Source organism: Neurospora hispaniola, assembly GCF_033458365.1.
Source record: "Neurospora hispaniola strain FGSC 10403 chromosome Unknown B0T23scaffold_2, whole genome shotgun sequence".
NCBI lineage: Eukaryota > Fungi > Ascomycota > Sordariomycetes > Sordariales > Sordariaceae > Neurospora > Neurospora hispaniola.
The window spans coordinates 5279693-5303294 of record NW_026944407.1 but is presented as its reverse complement, the minus strand read 5'-3'; the positions used below and the strand labels follow the sequence as shown (position 1 = coordinate 5303294).

Here is a 23602-nt window from a genome sequence, read left to right as displayed (position 1 = left end):
TCAGTTGAAGACAGTGAATTCATAGAACATCGCGAACTACCTTGGAATCTACAACTACCAACTCGAAAATTGCTCTAGCAGGTTACAGTAAACCGCCAAAAGAAAGATCAGACAGAAAAACATCGAAATTTGCCACCATTCAACTTCCAACATGCAACTCCATCTTGCCCGGCCGCAGACCTTTAAAAGCAACCAACTATTCAACATCCCAATTCCGACCTTTCTCATGTCATTCCCGCTTCAGTGGTTGTACGGATGCGGCTCCCCAGACTTCGTATGATAATCCCCGCAAAACATACACCGTCCCCAATCCAGCCCGTCATCAGCCTTCTCCCCACTCTTCTTCAGATCCTTCCAAGCCACGTTGGCAAGTACACGATAACTCTTCCTCGGCGTCTGCTTCTCTCCACTTTGCTTTCTCCACCTGCCATAACGGACACCATCACCCCAAGTGCGACGATCGGGCTTGGAGGCGAAGGGGGTCTCGTCGTCTGCAAACCGTTTCACCTCTTCTTCTTCTTGACCTTCCTCTTCGGGAGGAGCAAGTTGGTAATTGTACTTGGATCCCACCTTCATTTCGCCCAGACGCTTGGCTACGTCGTTGGCTTCGGGGAGAGAGACGAGCGTGCGCTTCTCTTTCAGCTTGTGGGTGGCGATGATGTGCGCGTTAAGACGGCCTTCGGTTTCTGTCGTGAGCTTGCGGCGTTTGGGAGGGGACTGTTCGCGGGTATGATGAGCTTGGGTTTGGCCTTCGGTGGTGGGAGGTGAAGCGGAACGAGATGGAGGAGGGGTGCTGGCCAATTTGGCCAAATATTCCTGGCAAAGAGCCCACATTCGGGTATTCTGGCTGTCACTATATTGGCTCTCATGCTCACGGCTCCGGTTTTCCTGATAAAGTTTCATGTTGTTGAGAAACACCTGCGGCTTCTCTCTCGTCAAGTAGCGGTAGCCTTCAGCTCCAGACACACTGTACCTTGAATGGTAGCGCCCCTGCTGTCCGCTCTCTGACTTGACTCGGCTGGAAATGAGCTCGTCGTGAACCACTTCGACGGGGGTCCGGCCCACGGCGTTCTCACGGAAGAGCAGGCTGGGTTGGAAGTCCAGCACGGCCCGGATCAGCTTGGAGCTGGCGTGTGAGGTTAACATGTCGTGCAGAGGGGTGTCACCGGAAGCGTCAAGCATGTTGAGCGCGGTAGTCACCGCCTCAGACGACATCTCAACGAGGAGGTTGAAGACGGCGACGGACTTGTTGTGGTCTTCGTTCCCTCCGATGCAGGTCAGCCATTGGTGGAGTGGGGTGCGGCCATCACTGGCCAGGCTGGAACGCTCAGTGATCATGCGGATGAGGGCCTCGCGGTCGAAGAGGCTTAGCAGTTCCTTGAGCTTGTCAGCTGGTGGCGTGTAGATCAATGCGGCGTGCAAGATATTGGTCCACGAGCTAGTCCTGACGTTCGGGTCAGCACCGGCTTCTAGCAGGAGCTTGACAAGTTCCACACGACCCATGTAGACGGCCTGCACCAGCGGTGTCACGTTGTGCGACTTGGCCTCCAAAGCTTCAGGGCAAGCCTTGATGAGATACGAGACCAGATGACTAACGTCGACTTGGCCAGACTTGACAATGACGGCGTGGATGATCAACTCGCCTATATGATTGTTAGCTTTTCCCTCTATAAAGCGGATGGCAACGCGGAACTTACTCTGATCATCAAGCCATCTAGCGATCGCACCCTCCACACCTCCGGGGGCCCGTCCCAGGTGTTGCATCCTCATGTCTTCCTGAGCAGCCTTGGACTTGGCAAACTCGAGGTAATGTCTCAACGGGGCATCGCTCAGGAACCACTGAATACTCTCGATGCAACAGCTCTCTGCGGCTCTCAGCAGAGGCGACGTTGTGGAATTCTCATCGCGTGGTTGTTGAGCCACTTCCCGGCCGGCATTGGCCCAATCCTTTCTCTTCTTTCCATACACCGACAAGCCCTGGTAGTAGCGCGGCTGCTCCTTAAGCTCGACACCGGATCCTTCCACCAGGTGCTCCAATGGCAAGCCCGCACCCGTGCGTCTGATCAGCTCAGCCATGACCTCAACGCGTCCCTTCCGAATGGCCGTGGCAAAGACTTCATCTGGTACGGAGAAGAACTTGGGAGGTTCTGTGGCCGGGTCGAGCTGCAGGGTTCCAAAGTGCTCGCCCATATCGAGCACAAACTTAAGGAGCTTCAAGTCGTTGTTCGTGACGGCATACATCAGCGGATCCCACGTTTCCTCTTCATCATCGAGAACCTGGCCCTTGTTCAACTGCATGTGATTACGCCATCTGCCGTAGTTGAGACCGTTGGTGGCCGTCCTGCCCTTGAGCAGAGATACTGGTAAGGTGTGACTCTCTACCTGCATGGACACCTGACCGATGGTGTCAATGGTAAACTGATCGTCGACAGTCTCGCCCACAATTCTGGGTGCAGACTCGTCCGAGGAACTGTCATCATCATCATCATCTTCGTCTTCTTCCTCGCCGCTCTTGTTCATCGTGTAACGGGTCTTGGCCTTCTCCGGAGGTGAGTACTGCGCCTGAGCAATCTCTAGCACCGCCTTGGCGAGGTCGTAGTGACCACGCTGCAGTGCCAGGGTGAAGGGATTGTGTCCGTTGTGACCCTCGACAGCAATCTTTAGTGGCGGCTGCTGCTTGGCGTCGTCCCAAGAAGTCAGGGTGAATTTTTTGACCTTATCGAGATCACCAGTCCACACGGCCTCAAAAAGCTCCATGTAGGCAGCCTGCTTTGTCTCAGTCATGTCCTGAACACCGGTGAACACGAAGTCGTAGTGATACGGCTCTTTCTTGGAAACCTCGTCGTCATGATGACGACCAAGCCAGAACCCATGATGATTGATGCTGGAGTCATCATTACCGTCCTCCTTGCGGTCGGGATAGAGCTCCTTGAACGTCTTGCCACCCTTGGAGATGATGCTCTGTTCGATTTTCTCCAGCGTCGCAATGGCGTCCCGGACGGCCTGCTCCTTTTCAGGAATGCCCTTCGTTCTCTCAAGACATTTGAGACCTATCTCATATTCCGTCCGCTTCGCCGGCTCCCCCATCTTCTCAACTTTGACTCCGCCGGATACTGCCCAGTGTTGATAAGTACCCTCCTTGAATCGTTGGAGATAGGTGTCAAGTCCCAGGCGCGGCTTGGGCTCCTCGAATTTTGTGTTTTCTCCTTTGTATTTTCGAAGATCCTCTAGCTGCTCCCGCACCATGTCAAGGGCACTTTTGCCCTTCCATCGATAGTGGTAAGTGCTGTGCAAACCCCTTACTGACTCGGGGTGGAGGGAATTCGGATCGCACCCCCGTTCTAAAAGTTCAAGCGCAATGCTGGGCTCCTTGGACCGCAAGGCAGCAATCAATGGGCGATCAAGATCTTCTCGGAACAATTTCTTGTTGCTCTCAAAGTCGCTAAGCCGGCTCTCCTTGGGCGATTGTCTGGCGCTCTTGAGCCAGGTCTCAAAGTCAATCTCTGGCACAGCGCCCGTCTCAAGGAGCTTCACAACCATGCCCAGGTCGCCATCTTTGATTGCGATTAGCAATGGCGTCTCACTTTGGGCCCATTGATTGCAGACGTGGTTGATTGCCGTCTTGTAGCCTGCCTTGTCGAGCTCACAGGCCAAGTCCAGCAGCGTCCTGGCATTTCGCTCCACGTAACGGGTGAACACAGTGCAACTGTTCATGTCCGCCTGGGCGACCGTGGCACCAAGGCTGAGAAGCGTCTGAGCCATCGACTTTGCCTTTTCGATGGGAAGGGCCATGACAAGACCCAGCGTCAGGAGGACCTTATTCTTATCCTGAGGGAACTTGACGGGCAGCAAAACATCAGCTCCGTATTCTTGGCACAAAAGCTTGACAACTGCACAGTGCCCCTCCATGATGGCAAGGTGCAAAGCCGAGCACGGAATATCCCATGCAACTTCATCCACTTTGTAGAAGTCAGGGCCTTCCTCATCTTCGGCTACGAGTGTGCCATCAGGTGCGGGTGTTTCAGGAGTCTTGTCAACCTTGACAAACGAGCCTGTCGCGATGCTCATCTTATCGCCACCGGCATCAGACTCGGCATCGTCAGCTTCAATCATTTCAATGTCTTCCGAGTCGTCCTCCTTCTCATCGTCGACATCCATCTTCTCCGTCTTCTTCTCTCGAAGTGCAGCCCTGGCCTTACGGCGTTGATCTTCCAGTTCCTCAAACTCTTCCTCGTTGGCGTTGCTCTTGTTCATGAGGATCTTGACAATCTCCACATCTCCACGAGAAGCGGCCAGGTGGAGTGCGGTTCTTCCGTCCGCGAGACGCGCAGTAAGGCGGGCACCAGCCTCAACGAGGGCACGAACCACTGCTGGCGAAGAGGACATGATAGCAAGGTGAAGGGGAGTCCTGCCTGTGTGGTCCCTGGTGTTGGGATCGGCGCCCTCCTGAGCAAGCCAGTCTTGGACGTGCTCAACATCCTCGTCGACAATGGCCTGGCACAGCCTGGCAGTGTTGCCGATATAGGCCATTTCCGTCCAGTCATCATCGGTCAAAGGGTTGAAGGAGCCAATCTGTTGTCTTCCGGGATCGTCCTTGATGAAGGAAATCCTGCCAGAGACGTAGATCTTGTCCTCCTCTTCGGCAATGTCTTTCTCTTCATCGGTCTGGGGAACCGGGCAGTGTCCGCAGCAGTCTTCGACGACGTCTTTGAAGCGGCCAAACTAAAGAAAAAAAACAAAAAAAATGGTGAGCAAAGAGCTTTAAGAATATTCGTTGGAAAAGACTTACAAAGGCAGGATGGCGGTGCAAGTACACGGTCCGGTCATCATGCTGGTTCCACTCGGCATTGAGCAAGAGATCCTTGGTGTAGCAAAGCTTCTCAATCTTTTTGGCGTGGAACTTGGGACCGTAGGGGATGGTAAATGTGTGGTAGTCGGACACCTCGTCTCCGCTGACCCAATCGGCGATTTCGTCGTCGTAGTCGTCCTTGATGTTCGAACCCATAGCCCGAAAGTTCTTGCGCACGAATCGATTAAGAGCAGGGCGACCTCTTTCCTGGCGGCGCTGGTCGACATAGTTGTCTCTAGCCTTTGCAGTGGGCAGTCTTTCCAGCACGAGAAGTCGTGCGAGACCCAGAGTTCTCATAAAACTCCGCTCGAAGATGGTAGGGTCGATGCGAGAACGGTCAAGCTCAGGCCAGTAGACCTCAAACCCTCTGCGGCTGTACTTGGAAAGGCGGTTTTCGTAGGAGGGACTGCGGCGAGTGAGGTCGATGTGGTTGGTCTGGGTCATGTAGGACTGCAGAGCGCGAGGGGTGCAATAGACTTGCTTTCCATCATAGGCAGCGCCAGAGCAGTCGATGTCGAAACCGGTAAGAATTTCGGACACGGACTTGTAGATGCGAAGGACGATCTGGATGTGTCTGGTGGGATACTGGCTGCAAATGGTAACAGCATGCTTGGTCCTAACCGTGGTAGTCTCGCAGAGCAACGCATCCCTGACCTGACTCTCAATCTCCTTGATCTTTTCGATCGCCTGCTCCTCGGTCAGGCCATACAAGAACAGATCGACATCGGAAGCAGGAGCAAACTTTTCATGATAGAACTCGCGCATCAGCCTCTTGGAGCCGCTGTACTTTTTGGGAACCGGCAAGATGCAGTTGACAACCGAGGAGCCGGCCGCAACGACGTTGTCCCAGTTCAACTCGACCAGAGAAGACTCGGAGAAGATGTTGAAGTTCCTCTGGAAGTCCTTGTGAGATTGGACAACGGCGGGGGACTGGTCTGGACGGCGCATGTCTTTGGGCAGGGGCATGATGTAGCGTGCTCTCTCCTCCTCAGACTCGGCCTCCATGTTGCGGGCCCGGATCTTGATATCAGAGGTGTTGTCTGTGAAGAGAGGCAGGACGTTGACGTAGGGGTCCTTGAGCAGCTCAGAGTCGGGCTCTTGGGCGTAGACCTGACGAAGACGAGCCTCATAGTCACGGTAGGGCTGGAGGAGGTCGACCATGGGGGTCTGTGGGTGGTTGGCGATGTGCTTGACCAGATCGCTATGAGGGACCGGCAGCTGGGGAAAGGTTGACGTCGCCATCTTGAACACTTGGAAGGCTTGACTTGGGATTGATTTTGGGAGACAAGAGACTCAAGGTGGCGGACTTGACTGAGTGTATCAAAGATGGTGAAGACGAAGAAGGGACGAGACGGATGGACGGACGATGGAAGTGAGAAGAGAATGAGCGACGGCCCGGAGTCGTGTTCATTTTATAAACTTGACGTGAGGCAGGTACAGTGAGTAGTCCCTTCCCTTGGGCGCCATGTCTCTAACCGCGCGCGGCGTCGACTTGCCCATCATCGACCGCACCTTCCTTCCTTCCCACTTCTTCCCCCTCAAGCGCATGGTACTTTCCCACCTCCCGGACTTCAGGAAGGAAGTCGCCATGGGGGTGTGCTGCCTGGACAACCCACGTCAACACGACAGGACAACATGGAAACAAGTAACCGCCGTGTATCCATCGCGGACAGATCTCGCGTATCCGGCGCGATATCATGTGAGATCGAGTAGTGAAGGTGGATGTGATGCCTGGAGTTGCCTGGTGTTTGCGGGGAACTCGTCGGCATTGGTTGAAGCTATCGCGGCGGCCCCACTTCTGCCTAAATCATCCATCTAGCCGTCCCCTTGTATGTAACCAACCGCATGTAGTCCGCCGGCAGGCATTGGATATGCACATCTACAAATATTCAAACACACATGTCGATTATGACGAAAGACGGTAAATCCGATTTCTCACCGGTCTGTTGTGTCTAGCTGATCAGGAACCTGGCTACTGGAAATGCTATCGACACGACCTGGGGCTCATTGAACTGCGGCATCAGAACAGGCAATGAACGACAAGTGACTGCACACGATAAACACGACAGACGAAGATCCGTGGACCAGGTAGAAACCAAAGCTCAACTGTCTTCCTCTAAGTAATGACTCTTTTGATGGACGACGAACCTCACTCCGTCGTGGAGACAACTCGTGCCAGTCAGTCCAGCAACCCATCGATTATTTCCCTGGAGTAATAATGACGGTGGCGAGCGGAAGGTGCTCGATAAGAGCATCACAGCTCCGATAGTATAACCACCACCGCAGCCATCCAGCCACCGTGCTTCCGTAACCCCTTTCTTCCTCCGTTCTTCAAGCATCCATCTCGCGGAATAAAATTAAAAGTCCCAAAAACGCCGTACCATTGTGTGTGCTATCCCATGAACCTCCTCTTCTGAAAGCGTCGCGTCGCAAAGTCTAGTCTACCTAGTGATGCTTGCTTGCTTGTTGTGACTCTGTTCGTCCTTCTTCGCTATAATCTTCGCCTTATGTGGCCATCGCCGTTGTTGTTGTTATCGCGTGCGTGTACAAGTATAAATAGGTAGGTGGGTATGCTATTCGTTGTCGTAGTCGTCGTCGTCGTCCTGTCGGAACCAACCTCATAGCGCAATAGCCCCCCTCCTGCCCTCTCGTAAATGCAACAACCCTTGGAGACCGCAGAAGCAGAAGAAGAGCTGTCGTCGCATGTCAGCAAAGCTCTGTGTATGGTACCAGTCCCGGCCGCTCGAGTCATGTGGAAGATAGTAAACCTACCGCGTAAATAGCAATAGCCATCCCAGCCGTCGCCGCCACCTCCTTCCCATCCTCCGGGTCCTCCGTCCCGCCCACGAGCTCCGGGTGGTTGTTATTGAAGAGGATGCACAAGACGCCGAGGATGAGCATGGCGAAGGCGGAGATGACGGTGCTGTGTTTGGATAGTCTGTGGTCAGCATGGATTCAATCCATTGTATATGTTGTCGAGTGTGGTGATGTTTCTTCAGAGTGGTATGCGACGACGACTGCTACACATTTCCTCCGAGCCGTTATTGCGCGCTGCCGTAGTCTGTGATGGCGAGGCTCTGGTGTAGATTGATGAATGGGACTGGATGTGGTTCCAGGTTGCTGCTTACCAGCTCCAAGCCTGCATGGCTCCCACAAGAGGCTTCATCCTGACGGTGTTCTAGTCGTTTTCTTCGAAGCTGTCTTGTTGTTTGTGCGAATTCGAATGTGACAGCTGGGTGGATAGTATCTTGTCGTTGTCGTGGGAATGTCCTGTTGTGTTGTTATTGATGGCGAAGAGTAGTCAGTGTGATAGAGAATGGAGACCAGGACCTGGCCGCAGTCAAGCACGTCCCCTCGACCGGATGATGTCGTTCGTTAGGTTGGACCTGACTCGGGCCCATTTTAAGACCCACAGCTATAAACGCAGACGACCAATCATTGGCCGTGGTAGGCGCAGTGCGCTTGGAAGGAAACGACTCCTTGAAGACAATGTGGACGCGATATTTGTAAAGAAAACGAGGAAGAGGACAGTCATAACATGTACATCAATAAACGAATTCAGAAGACTCGTTTCATGTCTGGAGGTACATATAAGACAGTTTACGGAAGAGTGCGGATGACAGTGATGTTCTTACGATATCAACGATAGCAATCTTCTACAATTTGTTAGGAAGTACACAGAATGTCCACTATAGTCTTATCATGTACTAACAAAGCCTAGCACTAAAGAACAGCAGCCATTAAGGTCTCAACCTTTCCCAAGAGCAAAACTCCATCAGTCCAGAATGCACGCACGACAATTTCGCACTCTCTAGACTAACATCTTGGCCCCCCAATCCCTTTCCCTGTGCCTATCTCATGGAACCATCAACAGAGACAAATCGTTTCCTCACCCCAGGTTTCGTGGTTCCCAAAGCCCCCTTCGTTGAAGTAGCCCACGCGTCTGTAGCAAGGCTGCCCGTTCTTTTTCTTTACGCCCTCCTCCAGCATCAGGACTAGTCCTATCTGGTAGGGATCCTTCTTGTTTGTGTTCTCGGATTCCATGGATATTAGTATCAAAAGGAGCACTGATTCGCCTAGTCTTGGTTCCTGGCCCGGGTCCCAGTAAACATAAACCCATTCTGTGTCGCTCGCTCGCACCGCAAGCAACCAACACTTAAACCTCCATTTCCAGGCCGCCAGCCCTCTCTTGACCCGGCTTTTTATGGTGAGTATGATTCCTTCTTTATCAGCCCTCGTACCAGTGTATCGATCTGTGGATGTGGGACAAGTGAAATACTTAAACTGTGCCCTGTAAGTGATTAGGGGGATATCGAAGTCGAAACGCTCAAGCAGAAGAAAATCCTTGCCCCATTTTCTAGCAGCCCAGGACCACGAAGGGGGCTTCGATTTCGTAAAGTCTGTCGGTTCCTCCTTGGATGGGTCCCAGCCATGATACCACCACAAAAGATCCAGGGGCCAGAGTTCCTTCCATGTCCCAGCCACGTAGGTGAATCCTTTGCTATGTTCGATAGCCTTGGCCACTCCAGAAAGAGCAATGAGCCTATCTGATTCGTAGGTGAATTCGGTCCTTTGATAACCTCTGACTATTCTTAACCAGGCTAGGGACAATGTAAATCTGGAGTCCTGTCTCCCGCGTGGCAGGTCTTGAGGTGTCGTGTCTGATTCGGTCCCAAAGGTTTTATAGCCACAGAGCAACTCAAAATCCGACTTGGTGCAGTGATCCTCGACCCATAGATATTTGGCCCAGACACAGGCATGTTCCGGTTGTAGAGCCTGCAAGGTGATAATACGCGTTACTTAGCTATGAAGACGCATAGGAAAGTTGACACGAGGTCTCGAGCTAACAAACAAACCAGTACTGGACTGTAATGAGAGAAAAGACGCCAGAAACTCCTCTGTTTTGTCCCCGCAATACTCGTCGCCGACCATCCATCCATTCCACCAAAGGGGTTTTGCAGCACACGAACGTGCCTTCTTCCATCTGTCTCATCTGCCCCATCTCTGCTCTTCCCCTCGTTTGGCGCCGTACGCAACCCAAATCTTCTAGGAACGAAGCCACTTGACGAGATTGACGATGATGCACGCAGTTGTACATCGATGTCACAAACGGCATGAAGCCGGTGTACCGGCGTTGACAAATGAGAACGACGAATTATAGCTACCTGGAACTACGCTGAAACATTGACAGGTACGAACAAAACCACCAAGAAAATCAAGCTGGGAGATCTAACCCAGCAGTCACTTCAGCTTCATCCTCCACCAACTTTAGTACCAGCCCAACCCTCAGCACAAAGAACAGCCTCTTCCGTCACAGTTCAGCATCCAAGTGAACAGCGGCGCTTGTATCAAAAAACATATCGATTGTGCCTGTGCCAACACGAGTAGTTTTGCCTTTCATGACTGCACCTCTCAAGCTGAGCCTTACATCACTGTATCATGTCCCGGCCAAGGAGTGTTACCTCTCGAAATTCGGACAGAAGAAGTCGACGACTGTGGCCAGAGACGTTATGGCGAGTCTGCGAGTGATATGGTCGACGACTCAAGCGCTGAGGCAGTCCCGCTCTGGTCCGTGTGCCGGAAATACCTGTTCTCGTCCCAGAAAACAATGGAGCAAAGATGGCAACCGGAGGCAACTGACTCCATGATAGTCTCGAGCCTTGGGCTGTGGAAGGAGAGTTATTTGTTCGTCAGAACCGCTCTCCTGTTGCGAAGCTTGTATGAGTCGACGACGACTAAACGCTGGATGATGACGGACTTGCCAATAATCCGGGCACAGTTCCCGCACAGGAGGTTGGAGACCGCTCCATTTGTTTTACAATCCCTATATGCCCAGTGGACCTTGTTGGAGAGATCATGAAACGCTGTTGTAGTATCAAGTATGAATGAAATCGGTGTTGATCTGAAGGAAGATGTAGCGGAAGAGACACAACCACGAAGCCGTCCCTCCCAATTCAGTCCTGTGGTGGCTATGGGTGGTCCCCGAGGATAGAATTGATGTTGTGAAGTGGACAAAACTCGGACTGTTGACTTTGTGACTTTGAACCGCGGACGTAAAACGACGTCTGCACTATCAGCCTGTTATTAGTACACGTACTACTTCACTGAGAAGAATAATGGCAGTTACATAGGGATTAGGCCATACCATGAACAGTGCTGAACGCAGATAAGAACATCAAGTCTGTAGAGGTATCAAGTCAAGTTCCCGTCCTGAGCATCGACACTCAAACGAAGGGGGCCCCCCGATCAAGTCAAGCACGTCGGAGTCCGAAAAAAAGAAGAAGACAATCATAAAGAGAATCAAAGAGTAGGTAAATATGAACAGACAGGAGTAAGAGCCCGCGATTCAAAAAATCAATAAAATCAAGAAGAATACGAAGATAAAGAAGAACAGCACGTCTGCGTCTCCGTGCAACACGGGCGCGCCGCCGGTCGTCGTCAACTGCCATCGATGACTGAATCTGAGTGGGTTGTGCCTGATAGGGAATAGAGACACACCAGATGTCGAAGATGTATGTTGTTTATTGTAGGACTGCACGAGGTGCGACGAAAGAGACTGGACTGCACGAAGAGGATCGTTCTGATAATGTTGTTGTTGTTATTGTCGTTGATGACGACGAGGAATACGACAGTAGCTTTATCTTTATACGCGGCAATGGTTTCCCTGCGTACCTGCTTGTTGAGAAACAGAGGTACTGGTTAGGTAGCCACCATGGTAGGTAGTCGCTTCACACTTTCCATGTATGACGGGGATGAGATGTCCATCGGGAAGTGAGGTGGATTCGACCGAGCTCATCACCACCACTCGCTCGCTCTTACCCAGACCATACCCAGGCTCGTCGTAGACAAAACAAGGTAGTTGAGACCTTTGATACCTATTATGCCTTGGGTATACTCCTACTACGCATCCAAGCGTCTTTGCAACCCCTCTTGTCTTAAGTTCTTGGCAACTTCTGAATAAAAACATACAAATAGGACTCTAGCCGATGTCGTTTCGAATTGTTCTAATCCCTATTATAGTCTTGCAACGGCCTTTTTTTTGATCTTGACGAACGGTAGTGGACTAGTTAGTTTACCTAAGGTAAGTAGCTTGTTGGTTGGTCTCACTTATTTTGTCTCGGATGAGCCAGGCTACTACTTAACTCTAGACCGACGGGAGACCAGACAATCGACTGACCCAACGTGCCTTCTCTTCCCTAAGTAGCTCATGGTGACCAGTCCGGAAAATACTTACTACGCGAGTATGGATTTATGAACCGAGGTTCTCTTCCGTCTGTTTGGCTCGCTTGTTTTGATTCTATAACCCATCCTAAGGAAAAGTGAGGAGAGACCTTCCAAGAGTCGTCAAATTGGATTGACGCTTATACATAGTGAGACGCAGCAGAGACGAGACTACCTAACCAGAGTGTAGCAGAGACAGTGGAGAGAGAGAACTTAACTAAGCACCAGACAACGATGGAACACAGGAGGAGTTCTTTGCCCCATGAGTGTCAGAGTCGATGAGGATACACATGCAATAAATGCAATCACCCTAGAATATACTATATACCTAACCACAAGCTATAAACTCAACTCAACGCCATGACCCGTTCGCCCGCCCGTCATTCTTCCCTTCTTCCCTTCTTCTCTCTTGCCTCTTCCCTCCATGAATGACAATAAGGTCAGAACTATACATGATGCGATCTTGAATGTAAACGAAAAAGACCAAAGTATACAAAAGCAAAAACAAACGCCAGAGCTATGCAATGCTAGTTTTCATATGGTAAAAGTGCTTTGGGTATGCGTTGAAGAGCAGAGGGGAAAAGCCAACAGCATGGGATCAAAACAACAAAACAAGAAACGAAAACAACGTGAAACACAACGCAACGCAGGCTCAGCAAGGCAACAAACAGGCCGACATCATACCTCCTCCCCTTTTTCATCCATCGCCATATTCATCGATCTTCCCGTCACTTACATCACACCACAACAAGCCTAGAGTTATTTAGACTCCGGGATTCCTCCACCTGGGCCTTCCATCCTTCCCCACCGCATTCATCCCTAGCGAACTCCCACTCCTACTCGCATATCCTCCACTCATCCCCAGCGAACTTCCACTCCTCCTCCCCGCCCCAACAGCGCTCGTGTTACCCGTGTTCAAACCCATAGCATGTCTCGCCCCCGCCACCGCCTGCGGGCTCTCCCGTCCCGTCAATCCAGGGGTGGTAGCCCTCCCTAAGCGGGAAGTCGGCTGCGGAAGCATGCTCTGCCGGTTGCTGCGCGAAGTAGACATGGAACTAGCTGGTCGTACTGCGAGACTGGGTTCGGACATGCGAGGCGGTTGGAGGGATTGGCGCTTGGGGTTGCTGCGCATGTTGGAGGTGCCGGAGCCGGTGGGGGGTTCGACGCGTTCGCGGCCGCTGGTGGAGGAATGAAGAGAAGTGTTGGAGGATGAAGGAGGGTAGTAGGAGTGGGAAGTCTTGGACTGGCGCGGGGTGGCGCTGGGACCGACGCTCTTGGAGAGGGTTTGCTGAGAGTAAGGACCGGGAGAGGATATGCGCTCGCGGAAGGACAGTTTTGATGCCGTGGCGTTCGCTCTTTTGAGGGTGGGACTCTGTACGTCCGAGCCGTGGGTCAAAGGAGAGCGGGTTTGCGGTAATTTGGAAGTAGAGGACTGGCCCAAGGAGGAAGTAGACCTGGCATAGGGCGAAGGGGTGGTCAGGCTCAGAGGTTTGAAGTTATGGCCTGTGTCGACGTCGGATGGGCTAAAGGTGGCGTTCCAACGAGGACGGTTGTCGAGTTTGGAGGATGGACGAGGGGGTTGAGCGGCGGAGCGGGAGCTGGAAGGCGTAGTTGTGCCTGGTCTTTCGCGGTAGTCCGTCTTTACCGGGGTACTGGCAAAGATGGTGGACATCCGGGGATTGGATGGTACCGCTTTGCGGGTGACGGTTGAGGCCGAGGCTGGGATGGTTGACTGCCGGCGAGACGCAGCAGGTTTCGGAAGCTGGCTACCGGGAGTACCCGCCTGTCGTGACTTGGACCGAGCAGTGGGGGGAGCGTTTCGACCCGTCATAATGACAGACGACGGTGGTGAGCTCTGGGGAGTCTCGTGGCCGCTGCCCAATGGAGACCTATCGGACAAGATGCTGGAAACGGAATCCCGTAGTTGCTGTCCTTTCGAATAGAGTTCCTCCACAACCATATCCACGTCAACCATCTCCGCCTTCAGATCCTTCCACTTGGTCTGCATCTCGTTATGCAAACGCAAGATCTCTCCGTTGACCGTCAAGCGATCCTTGACGCCCTTCTCGATAATCGACAGAACCCTCTCGATAGCAGGCCCGTAATGAGTCTTCTTAGCCTCATAACTTTCCAGCCTTTTGCTCATCATGGGCTGGTTCGTCAAGTGCATTCCCGTGTCGAACGCCTCCTTCACTTTCTCTAAGCTTCGCAGGACGGACTCGTACATCTTTTGCGCCTGTCTGCCGGCGCCCCTGAACACCAACACCCACCGATCCTCACCTAGTTCCTTCCTCAGAGACTCGGCATCCTTCTCCAGCTTCCTGTAGGTAGCCTCGAGACTGTGCCTCCGCATCTCCAACTCATCGGAAGCAGTAGGGAAGATATTCTCCGCCCTTGACTGGAAGCCCGCCAGTCTCATGGGCAGAAAATCCAACGAAGCCCTCAGCGGCTGCATTCTCGCAAACAGCGCCAACAAGCTTGAGTCGTCCATCGAGATTCCCGTCGACGGAGTCGGCAGCGGTGACGTCGGGCTATTCGGAAAACCAGGATGACCAAACTTCCCGTTCCCATGGGTATTAGCCGCCTGCAGCCTGCTCACCAAGGACGTCGGCGCCTCCTCAACGATGGTCTCCAAATCCCCGATATCCACTCCATCGCCCGCCAACATGGCCGTCTTATGCCTCCTCTCCTCCATCTCGAACACCAGCTTGCTCAAGTCATCCACCTCCATCTGGATATCGCCCAACACCACGTTCCACAGCTCCTCCCACTCCATGGCCAACTCCACCTGCGACTTGACGGCCCTCAACGTGTTCCTGATTCGCGCCCACTCGCCCATAATGCTCTCCATCTGCGCTACGGCTCGGCGCAAATCCTCCGTCGAAACCTCGTTGATGTCTTGGCGCTCCTGCAGCTCTTCGATAGCTCCAACATAGATGTTGATCAGCTCCTCGAACCGCACAATCGCCTTTTCAACTTCATCTACTCCTTCGCGCCCACCAGCGGCCGCCCACTCCACGTCATCGTCGGCTTCGAGACCGCCGATGACTTCCGAGGCCTTGTAGATCCATCCGCGAATCTGTTCGGCTGCGCCGATAAGCGCCCGGGCGGCTACTTGGGCCGTGGGAATGGCGGCAATCTTGTTGGAGAGGAGCTCGGCATCGGGAAGGGTGATGGAGGTTAGCTGGGCGAGCTGGTTTGCAAAGGAGGCGCGAGATAACGTATAGACAGATTGAGGGCGGGAGAGGCTGAGAGGGTTGAAGGAGATGTCGTCCGGGTTGAAGTCGTCGGCGCTACTGTTGTTGGCGGAGCTGTTGGAGGTGTCGCGTTGATGTGACTGGGAGGGGTATGTATCCTTTGGCGGAGGCGGGGGCGGCACGTCATCGGAAGACTGGGATGAACTTGGGCGTGAATCGCGGGCTATATGCTCGTGTCGCGTGTCTGGTTGTGCCTTGACGCCGTTACCGTTGACATGATCGGGGAGTCGGTACTTGTTAGTGTCCATTTCTGTGTTGTCGTCTGGTGAGGTGGAAACGCTGTCGTTATCGTGATGTTCTTGTTGTTGAGCTAGTACGTCACCACCGATGTCTGCGTGTTCTTCATGGGCGGCCTCCTCGGCTTCCTCTTGGGTTTCCTCTGATTTGTGGCGGTGATGATGGAACAGCGTGGATGCCTTCAAGCTTGATGATGATGGAAGGTGGACAAGAGGACCTTTCCAAGGACGACCGCGTCGCTCGATAACGAGGGCTTGAGAAAGGGACAAGTGGTGCTCGTCGAGCTTCTTCAGCGTCTCCTCGGGCAGTTTGCCGATCTCGAGTTCCCGGTGTTGGGGCGGGGATGCGGGTTTGCGCTGGCCGCCGAAACCGAGAGCCTTCAATCTCGCAGCGAGACCCGGGGAGGGTTTGCGGGTGGCGCGAAGACCGGGAGGGGTCGGATCGGGGGTGAGGAGGACGTCTGTCGAGAAGCTGGATTGTCGCGGTGTTGAGGAAGAGGAAGAGGAAGAGGAGGAGGTGGTGGGCGGTTCGGAGTCGAGGTGATTTACGGAAATGTGAAGGTGATTCGTATTGTTGTTAGTGGAAGCGCTGGAGCTAGTAGCAGGCCTGCTGTCGCTGGTGGTAGTAGTATCGGAGTTGGTGAACTGGAGCAGCTCGGTAGGGACCTCCGAAAAGGACAGTTCGACGGCGCTATCCTGACGCTGTTGCTGGTCCTGGTGAGAGCTAGAGGTATCCCGGTCTAGCTGCTGTGATTGTAACGATGGGGAGTCTTGATCTTCCTTGCAGTCATCAATCGTAACGAGGCTGTCTTGGGCATCGATGTCCAGATCCGAGTCGCCGTCGTCGTTCACCAGTCGAATGGTAAAGCCACAGTCACTGGCTGGCGGAGGAGGGCCAGCAGCGGGAGACGTAGGCGACAACACACTGGTGGTCATTTGTTGACGAGTTTTTGTCTTTTTTTTTTCTTGCTGCTTGGGGTGTGTCTTGGAGGGGATTATTGGTCCAGCTCGTGACCGGGGATTCGAGACGGTGACTGGTTCTAGATGCCGACGAGAGGCCAATCGGACTTGGGTTGTTGGGCCACTGACAGGACAGGCGCAGATAGGCGATGTCGCAACACCTTGCAGAAGAAGAAGAAGAAGCAGCAGCAGCAGCAGGCAACCTCTTTCTTTTTCACTCCTTCACGCGAGGGAGCAGCGGGCGTGGGCGTGCATGCAGCAGCTGCCTGTGCTTTCTGAATGTACTACTAGACTCGTCACCTTGCTGCTGTATCGGCGAATATGCGGTAGAGAGAGTAGGTAATGGTACAATCCCGGCGATCAGAGGACGACGGCTGGCGGTTGTCGCGATTGGAGGCTGGCCGAGGTTTTGCCCTGGGTCGGGGTCGGGGTCGGGAATGAAGGGATCCCGCTAATACCGGCGGAGTTGTACCTGGTAGTGTAGGTGTTGTTTCGGAGAAAGCAGAAGCCTGGATACGACAGGCCTTGAACGAACACCTAATTGAGTGGAATGAGGACGATGAGAATGTTCAGTTTGGTCTGAGGTGACAGAAGAGTGAAATTGGTAGTGTACCAAGTAGAGTGTGACGCCGGGTGGGCTTGGCAGGGTGTTTGGTTAGGATGAGGAATAACACTCAATACAACCAACCACCAAGAAAAAAAGAAGGATCTAGCCTTTAGTCACAAGATAGGTATGTCAGGTATATGAATAGGTAGGTGGGAGATAGGGAGAAAGCAGGGGGAAAAAAAAGTCAAAGGGGCTTATTTGCTTATTTCTGGAAACCCGTAGGTAGTCATCGAGGTAATTTGGGGGAGTGAATTTCAGTTACGCCATTCTTGACAATACCGTACACAAGCAAGTTCAGTTCAGTTCCTGTGATGGATGGGTTTCAGCACACCATCCACTGTGGCAACAGCCAATCACCTTGGTCTTTGCTAGGACGTGCAAGAGTCAAACACCCGGCTTTGCTTTGAAACATAAAGTCAGAGAAGGAAGCTCCGAGTGGTGACTGGAGACAAACCTAACACCTCTACATTCCTTACTAGGTAGCGGTATTTTCTCCTCCGATAAGTGACATGAGTTCCCATCCCATCGTCAGCAAGATAAATAAATTGCCGCTCCCCGCATTCTCCCTCCATCCACCGGGTATAATACATACGTGATATCTTCAGAATCGATGCTGTTCTGCATCCCGACATCTCGACCAGTCCACCCACCATCCGTCATCAATCACATCACACACAGCCCATCACCATCTGGGGGATCTTCCATTTTCTTCCTTCCCAATGGCCTCCAGCAAATGACAGAGGGCGCAACCCATAGGAAGCGATATTGACATCGGCCTGCCCCTCCCACTCGGGTGCGCAATTACAATGATTACCTTGCCACTCCCACTCGGGCGGTTCAGACTTCAGAGGCACTTCAGGAGTCTTGTCCACTTACAAAATAAGGGTACCCCTGCACGCAGCAACAGCCTTGAGATGTCGCTAAATCATGCTCATCGGAGTTGCCGCTAAACCGGATGTGGTAAACAGTCAGTTCAGAGGAATGCCACCTTTTTATAGACTGACTGTTGAGACATGGCAATGGTCAAAGATACTCTGGGTTATCGCGGGTTTCTCGGCAGTAAGTCTCTGTGAAACGGAAAAGCAGGGCGCACTGAGACGGCACATGAAGAATGCGCAGAGAGAACAAGTGCCAACGGGAGAGACATATCTAAACATGTGCCTTCCAACCTGTAGGTGCGGTAGCCACAGGTCTCACTCATCCCATCGAGACTCAGATCAAAGAAGCTATAAGAAATCCGACATGGCAAAACGTCATCGTCAACAGCTGCATACTCCCGTTCAAATGCAAGCAGGCACACCTACTAGTACCGGTAGTGAGTCGGACACGTGCCTATTCAAGGCTCTCACCTCGCACCTCACGGCTTCGTACCTGACACCATTGCATGCTCTCAATGGCGGCGAGTATGTATAGTGTGTAGCCCTGTCCGCACCTGTGGGGTTGGCAGTCTTCCGTCTGATATTCTGAATGGATGACAAACTTGTTTCTCGTCGAAAGAATGGAGGACAAGGGTTCTGGAGCTTCTGTTTCACAAAAAGAGCTCTGTGTGTTTCTCGGTCTTTTGTTTGTTTGGCCACCTGGACTTCTTTAGTGTCACCACCACACCACCAATGGAGACTCCATCTATCTATAGGTACACTCTTGACACTCATGGCCAAGCATGACTTCTTCACGATGTTCACTTCAATGTACTTGTAATGTTAGAGAAAGACAGACTTTGCAAGCTGTCAACATCTGAAACTTGAAACAACGGCATCCAGGGAAGATGCCAGATGCTCAAGATACGTCAGGCAAGGAAATTGCAGTGACTCGGCAGCACCCGCTCTTCTTCCGTGCTTGCATACCCTGCCTATGTAACTGTAACGGGACCACGGGGCTTGTTCGGAACATGTAGACGGGAACGTAGTGTAGACATTGGATTGGATAGATCAGAGATCTGGATACATAGGCAGGGTAGGTAAGCACGCAGTCACTGGTCCAACGGGCCGCTTGTTGATAGTCGAGTGTCAAGGTCAAGCTACACTAGAGGGGAGGGGATTCCCTACCTAGTAGACCTAGACGGGTTGTTGGTGTTATCACAAGGGAGGCCACCGAAGAGTTGCCAGCCAACCCCTGAACGCCATCCGTCCAATGTCAACAAACTGAAAGGACATCGGAGATTCCAGTGGTCTGTTTGCTACCTATGGTCTCAGATTTCCCCGAGGGGCGGAGATGGAGGATGGCGATGAAAGGACGATGCTCCGAAAATGTGTGACGGCTAAATTGTTAGTGTAGCCCCCTGTCAGTGCCACTGTCAGGCTACCTAGGTCCAGTCTGTCCCTCTCCTTCCACTTCCCCGCTACTAGCTAGCTAGGTATCAGACGGCAACTAAGGCCTGTCGCTGCAATGGTCCGGCCATTTCCAACTGACACTGCCGTGATTGCACTAGGTAGCGCCGCCCAACAGCCAAAGGCGTTGCTTGGGTGCATTTCCAAGCTGCAAGGGCAGCACCTGCAGCAGAGGGAAGCCAGTGAGCGGGGTGCTTGGGTTGGTGCTAGCAGCCTAACGACAGCACACCACACCGTCACCCAATCTGGATGGGCTCCCGACATGGACTCTCCAGTCACTCATCGTCGTTGTTGTCCACTTTCCGCCGTCCAACACACGACAACTAAAATCACCAAAACCATCCCTTCCTCATTTCCTGTGCCCGCAGGCCCATCCATGTACACACGTACACACACAACAACGGCAGAGGCAAACCCCTGACTCAGTCATCGAAGCCTTCTTTCTCTGTTCCTTCTTCCGCAGAATTACCCCATCGCTTCCTTCCGCTGTGGATCTCTATTTTTTGGACAGACAAGGCTTCAAACTCTGTGATTTGATTTTCCACAGTGCCGTGAGAGTGTTGGTCATCGACTCGAGCTTTAACTGTAATTGTCCACATACACCACAGCCTCGATCGAACCTCTGATCACCGACTGTCACTGCCTCTTCTCCGCCTTGGGGCATGTCAAGAGAACAAGAATAACGATCGCTATACGTCAGCGCCCAAATCCAAGACTACAGACCTCCTCCGCCCACGACGAGGCAGGCAGATAGATACCCGACACCTACCTGCCAACGGTTATATACACACGGCTGTATCCCGTCGTAACGAGACACATTCGAGACATACCTCAAGCCGTACCGGACCGTCCAGGATGAGCGCTTCACCAGACAACGATTCCGTCGCCCGGTGCGAGTCGCCCGAGGCTCTGCCCTCGCCGGCCGTTGGCGCTCCCGTTCACAAGTTCATGCGCTGTGCTTCTGCCACCTCGGCCATCTCCCACGGGTCAGAATCCACCGAACGCTCGCGTGACTCCCTCATAAGCGACGCCGGCTCGGCCTTTTCGCGCTCCTCGTCCGGCACCTTTCCCGTCAGCTCGCGCCGCTCCGAAATCAGTACGCTTGGCCACTTCTTTCTCCGGTCCCGGGATAACTCGTGGATACGGAACTCTACCGGAAGCTTGGATTCGTTGACAGCTAACTCCTCCATCTCGTTAGGAAGCAGCAGCAAGCGACGGGGCTACATGCGCCCTCAAGGAACCGACTTTGCCCAGAGCGCCCGCCAGCGCGAATCCGTCCTGAGTCTTGGAAGCATCGCCCACCTGCAGTACTACTTTGCCCGGACCGGACTTTTGGACGGCAAGGGCGCCCAGTTCGCTCGTAAACGCCAGCAAAAGGCACAAACACTCGATCTGTCCATGCTCGAAGGTGGCGATTACACGATACCTAGGGTCTTGAACTTTGAGAACGATTCGAGCTATGCCTCCATGGGCAGCAGCCCCAATACCCCAGGGCTCGAGCCCGACATCAAGTCGCCCACAGGAGACGAGCACAACATGGAATTCCAGCCGCCCGAGGAGGAGTTCGGGTCGGATTATGATGAGGAAACAGACCAGCAACATATGCTCCCGCCGACGGTCTCGACGTACAACCAACGCGAAAAGCCGATCCCTAAACCCCCATCGATGGAGGAGCTTCGGGCCGAGCTAACAAGCGCCCTCAACGCCGCCGAGCGATCCCTAAAAGAAGCCAACGAAGCCACCGCGCCCGCGGGCGAGTCTGCTCCGCCGTCAGACCGGGTCGTCGTCCCACCCGCCATCCTTCTCTCCGACACATCCTCCAAACCCAACTTTTCCGAACAAGAATCCTCCAGCCCCGTCACCCCCACCGTCCCCCTCAACCCCACCGGCTGGTACGAAATCCAAGGCATGCACATCCTCGACGTCATGACCCTGGCCATCCGCGCCGCCAAGATCTACTACACCTCCCACGAGCGCCCGGACCGATTAGACGCCATCAAGTCGGAAAAGGACCTTCGTGCCGACCTCTTATCAGTAATGGACATTCTCAAGAAAATGGCCACGCGCGGCTTCATCGGCGGCATGCGCGACGACGAGTTCCAGACCATGAACCAATGGATCAAATCCCTGCGCGACATGCTCTCCAAAGAAGACGAGATGGAAGCTGCCGAGCAAAAGGAGCGCGAGTCCTGGACCTGGCTAAAACCGGAAAACTGGCCGACCGATGAGAACGGGAACCAAATTGAGCGCGAGGAAGCCTTTATTCACTCCATGTTGGCCGGTCTGCCCTTGCCCCCGCCGCTGTCGAGTCTCACCCCGTTGCCCAAGTGGACGCCGATTGATCGCTCGTCAAGTAATCCGGAACCGACGCCGTTTCTGAGGGAGCTGAGTAACGGGATTCGGTTGGTTCATCTGCATAATTGCGCGGTACGCAAAAGTAGGCGGAGGTTTGGTGCTATCCCTAGTTTCCATGCGGACACGCAGAAACCATATCGGGCAGCGGACAATTTGCGGTACTGGATGAAGGCGGCGGAGCTCAGGTGGGAGGTGATGATCAAGTGCGACGCGCTGGGGTTGCAGTATGCCAAGGATGGCAAGCTGGAGAATCCGGAGGAAGGGGGTAGGATGTGGGTGGACTTTGAGGAGGCGGTGGTGAGGTGGTGTAGAGGGGTGAGGGCTGAAGTGGAGGGGGAGTTGAGGGGGAATGTTAAACCATAGTGTCAAGTGGGAGTGGAGGGAAAGGGGAGTCCGTAGGATTAAAGAAGAAAGTGAAGGGATGAGGGAAGAAACACTCTATTTATATATGAGAGAAGTCTGGACATGAGACACGGAGACGGAGGCTGAAACTTGAGGACACACACACACGCACACACACAGAGAGAGAGAGAGACACACACATTTTCATGCATATGGCATTTTTTTTTTTTTTCGGTTTTACATATACCACACCGCACTGGCACACATTGGCAACTGGGCACTCCAACTGGATTATTCACGGAAGGGAAGGAGAAGGGATTTGGCATTATCACCGTCATTTGTTTTAATCCTTTAATTCCTACTCCAATCCATTTTACATTTGCATACTTTACGTTACTTTCTTGCATCGGATCTTCTTTTTGGTTATAGAACGGTTTACACTTTATAGGAAATAAGTTTGGAGTTAGCAATGAAGAAGGATAGAAACTACCTAGTATCTAATTACCTTTGGTGAACAGGACGAGAGACGAGAGAGCTTCGGAACGGAACGGAATAGAACGGAAATATTACCTACACTAGCATAGAAGCTGGTTTATATGAGTTACCCTTGATGGAGAGAAGAACCTCAATGCGATCAATTGAGAAATCAACGGCTTCCCCCAATACTGCCTAGTCGAGTAGGTAGGTAGGTAGTCTATTTATAATACTTATGTAACCTACCTATGTAGTGATTTACCTCACTTTTTGTCTCAATCCCACGCAACTCGAAACCAAGTGTACCACCCAGTGTGTGATAACTAACCCCTTTTCGAAGTAAACAAAAGCACTGCCACCACTACAACTACTACCACTACCACTCACTGTCACTACAACTACAACCATCACCATCACCATCACCACTACCATCAACGTGCGACCTCAAAGCCCACCTTACCCCACAAACTCCAGTCAGTTCACCACGCCATTCCACGAATTACCTCTACTTATACACATCAGACTATATCTGAAATACCTTACCTTACCTTACCTGTTCACCACGCTCGCTTCAGCCGCATCCCCTTCCATTCTCATCATATCCTACCTTGCCTCCCTCCCATGCCAAGGTCGTCGGCAATATCCCGGTGATAGAGGTAGAGGTAGAGGACTAGAGGTAGAGAGAGGGGTACCGAGCGATGCTAAGCGATGGGATGGAGAGCGTAACATGAATAGAGGTACCTCTGGGGAAAACATTCCTACGTAGACAGGTAGGTACCTACCCTACCCTAGGTAGGTACGTAAGTGTTGGCTTTGCTGGTGTATAGTCGGTCGAAGGGTTGTTATTGATGTCTGGTTTTGTCTGGAGGGTGGGTATCTGACTGGACACTGCCATGTCATTTTGACTTTACTTTCGACTTCCCCTTCTTACTGTCCAGATCTTAACGCCACGAATGAATGGAAACTCCACGAAT

At 52.8% G+C, this 23602-nt stretch overlaps 5 protein-coding genes across 5 annotated transcripts; 1 reads left to right on the top strand and 4 right to left on the bottom strand.

The window, feature by feature from the left end:
• Nucleotides 1-101: 101 nt before the first annotated feature.
• Nucleotides 102-6202, bottom strand: B0T23DRAFT_100170 (uncharacterized protein). Its single transcript, XM_062831683.1, has 3 exons — nucleotides 4790-6202; nucleotides 1698-4722; nucleotides 102-1643 (listed from the first exon to the last, which is right to left on the bottom strand). Exons 1-3 carry the CDS (start codon nucleotides 6089-6091, stop codon nucleotides 241-243), a joined length of 5730 nt encoding a protein of 1909 aa, XP_062696321.1. The 5' UTR covers nucleotides 6092-6202; the 3' UTR covers nucleotides 102-240.
• Nucleotides 6203-7345: 1143 nt separating this feature from the next.
• B0T23DRAFT_100147 (uncharacterized protein) lies at nucleotides 7346-8104 on the bottom strand. The gene is made up of 3 exons (XM_062831682.1): nucleotides 7978-8104; nucleotides 7622-7772; nucleotides 7346-7542 (listed from the first exon to the last, which is right to left on the bottom strand). Exons 1-3 carry the CDS (start codon nucleotides 8013-8015, stop codon nucleotides 7468-7470), a joined length of 264 nt encoding a protein of 87 aa, XP_062696320.1. The 5' UTR covers nucleotides 8016-8104; the 3' UTR covers nucleotides 7346-7467.
• Nucleotides 8105-8629: 525 nt separating this feature from the next.
• On the bottom strand, nucleotides 8630-10495 carry B0T23DRAFT_411294 (uncharacterized protein; the record flags this gene model as incomplete). The annotated part of the gene is made up of 3 exons (XM_062839438.1): nucleotides 8630-9625; nucleotides 9680-9710; nucleotides 10437-10495. The coding sequence occupies 3 exons, from the start codon at nucleotides 10493-10495 to the stop codon at nucleotides 8717-8719; spliced, it is 999 nt and encodes a 332-aa protein (XP_062696319.1). The 3' UTR covers nucleotides 8630-8716.
• A 1865-nt stretch (nucleotides 10496-12360) lies between these two features.
• B0T23DRAFT_375787 (cortical protein KAR9-domain-containing protein) lies at nucleotides 12361-16700 on the bottom strand. Its single transcript, XM_062836910.1, has one exon. It carries the CDS (start codon nucleotides 16497-16499, stop codon nucleotides 12834-12836), a length of 3666 nt encoding a protein of 1221 aa, XP_062696318.1. The 5' UTR covers nucleotides 16500-16700; the 3' UTR covers nucleotides 12361-12833.
• A 3612-nt stretch (nucleotides 16701-20312) lies between these two features.
• On the top strand, nucleotides 20313-22175 carry B0T23DRAFT_394236 (uncharacterized protein; the record flags this gene model as incomplete). The annotated part of the gene is made up of 1 exon (XM_062838116.1): nucleotides 20313-22175. One exon carries the CDS (start codon nucleotides 20313-20315, stop codon nucleotides 22173-22175), a length of 1863 nt encoding a protein of 620 aa, XP_062696317.1.
• Nucleotides 22176-23602: the final 1427 nt, after the last annotated feature.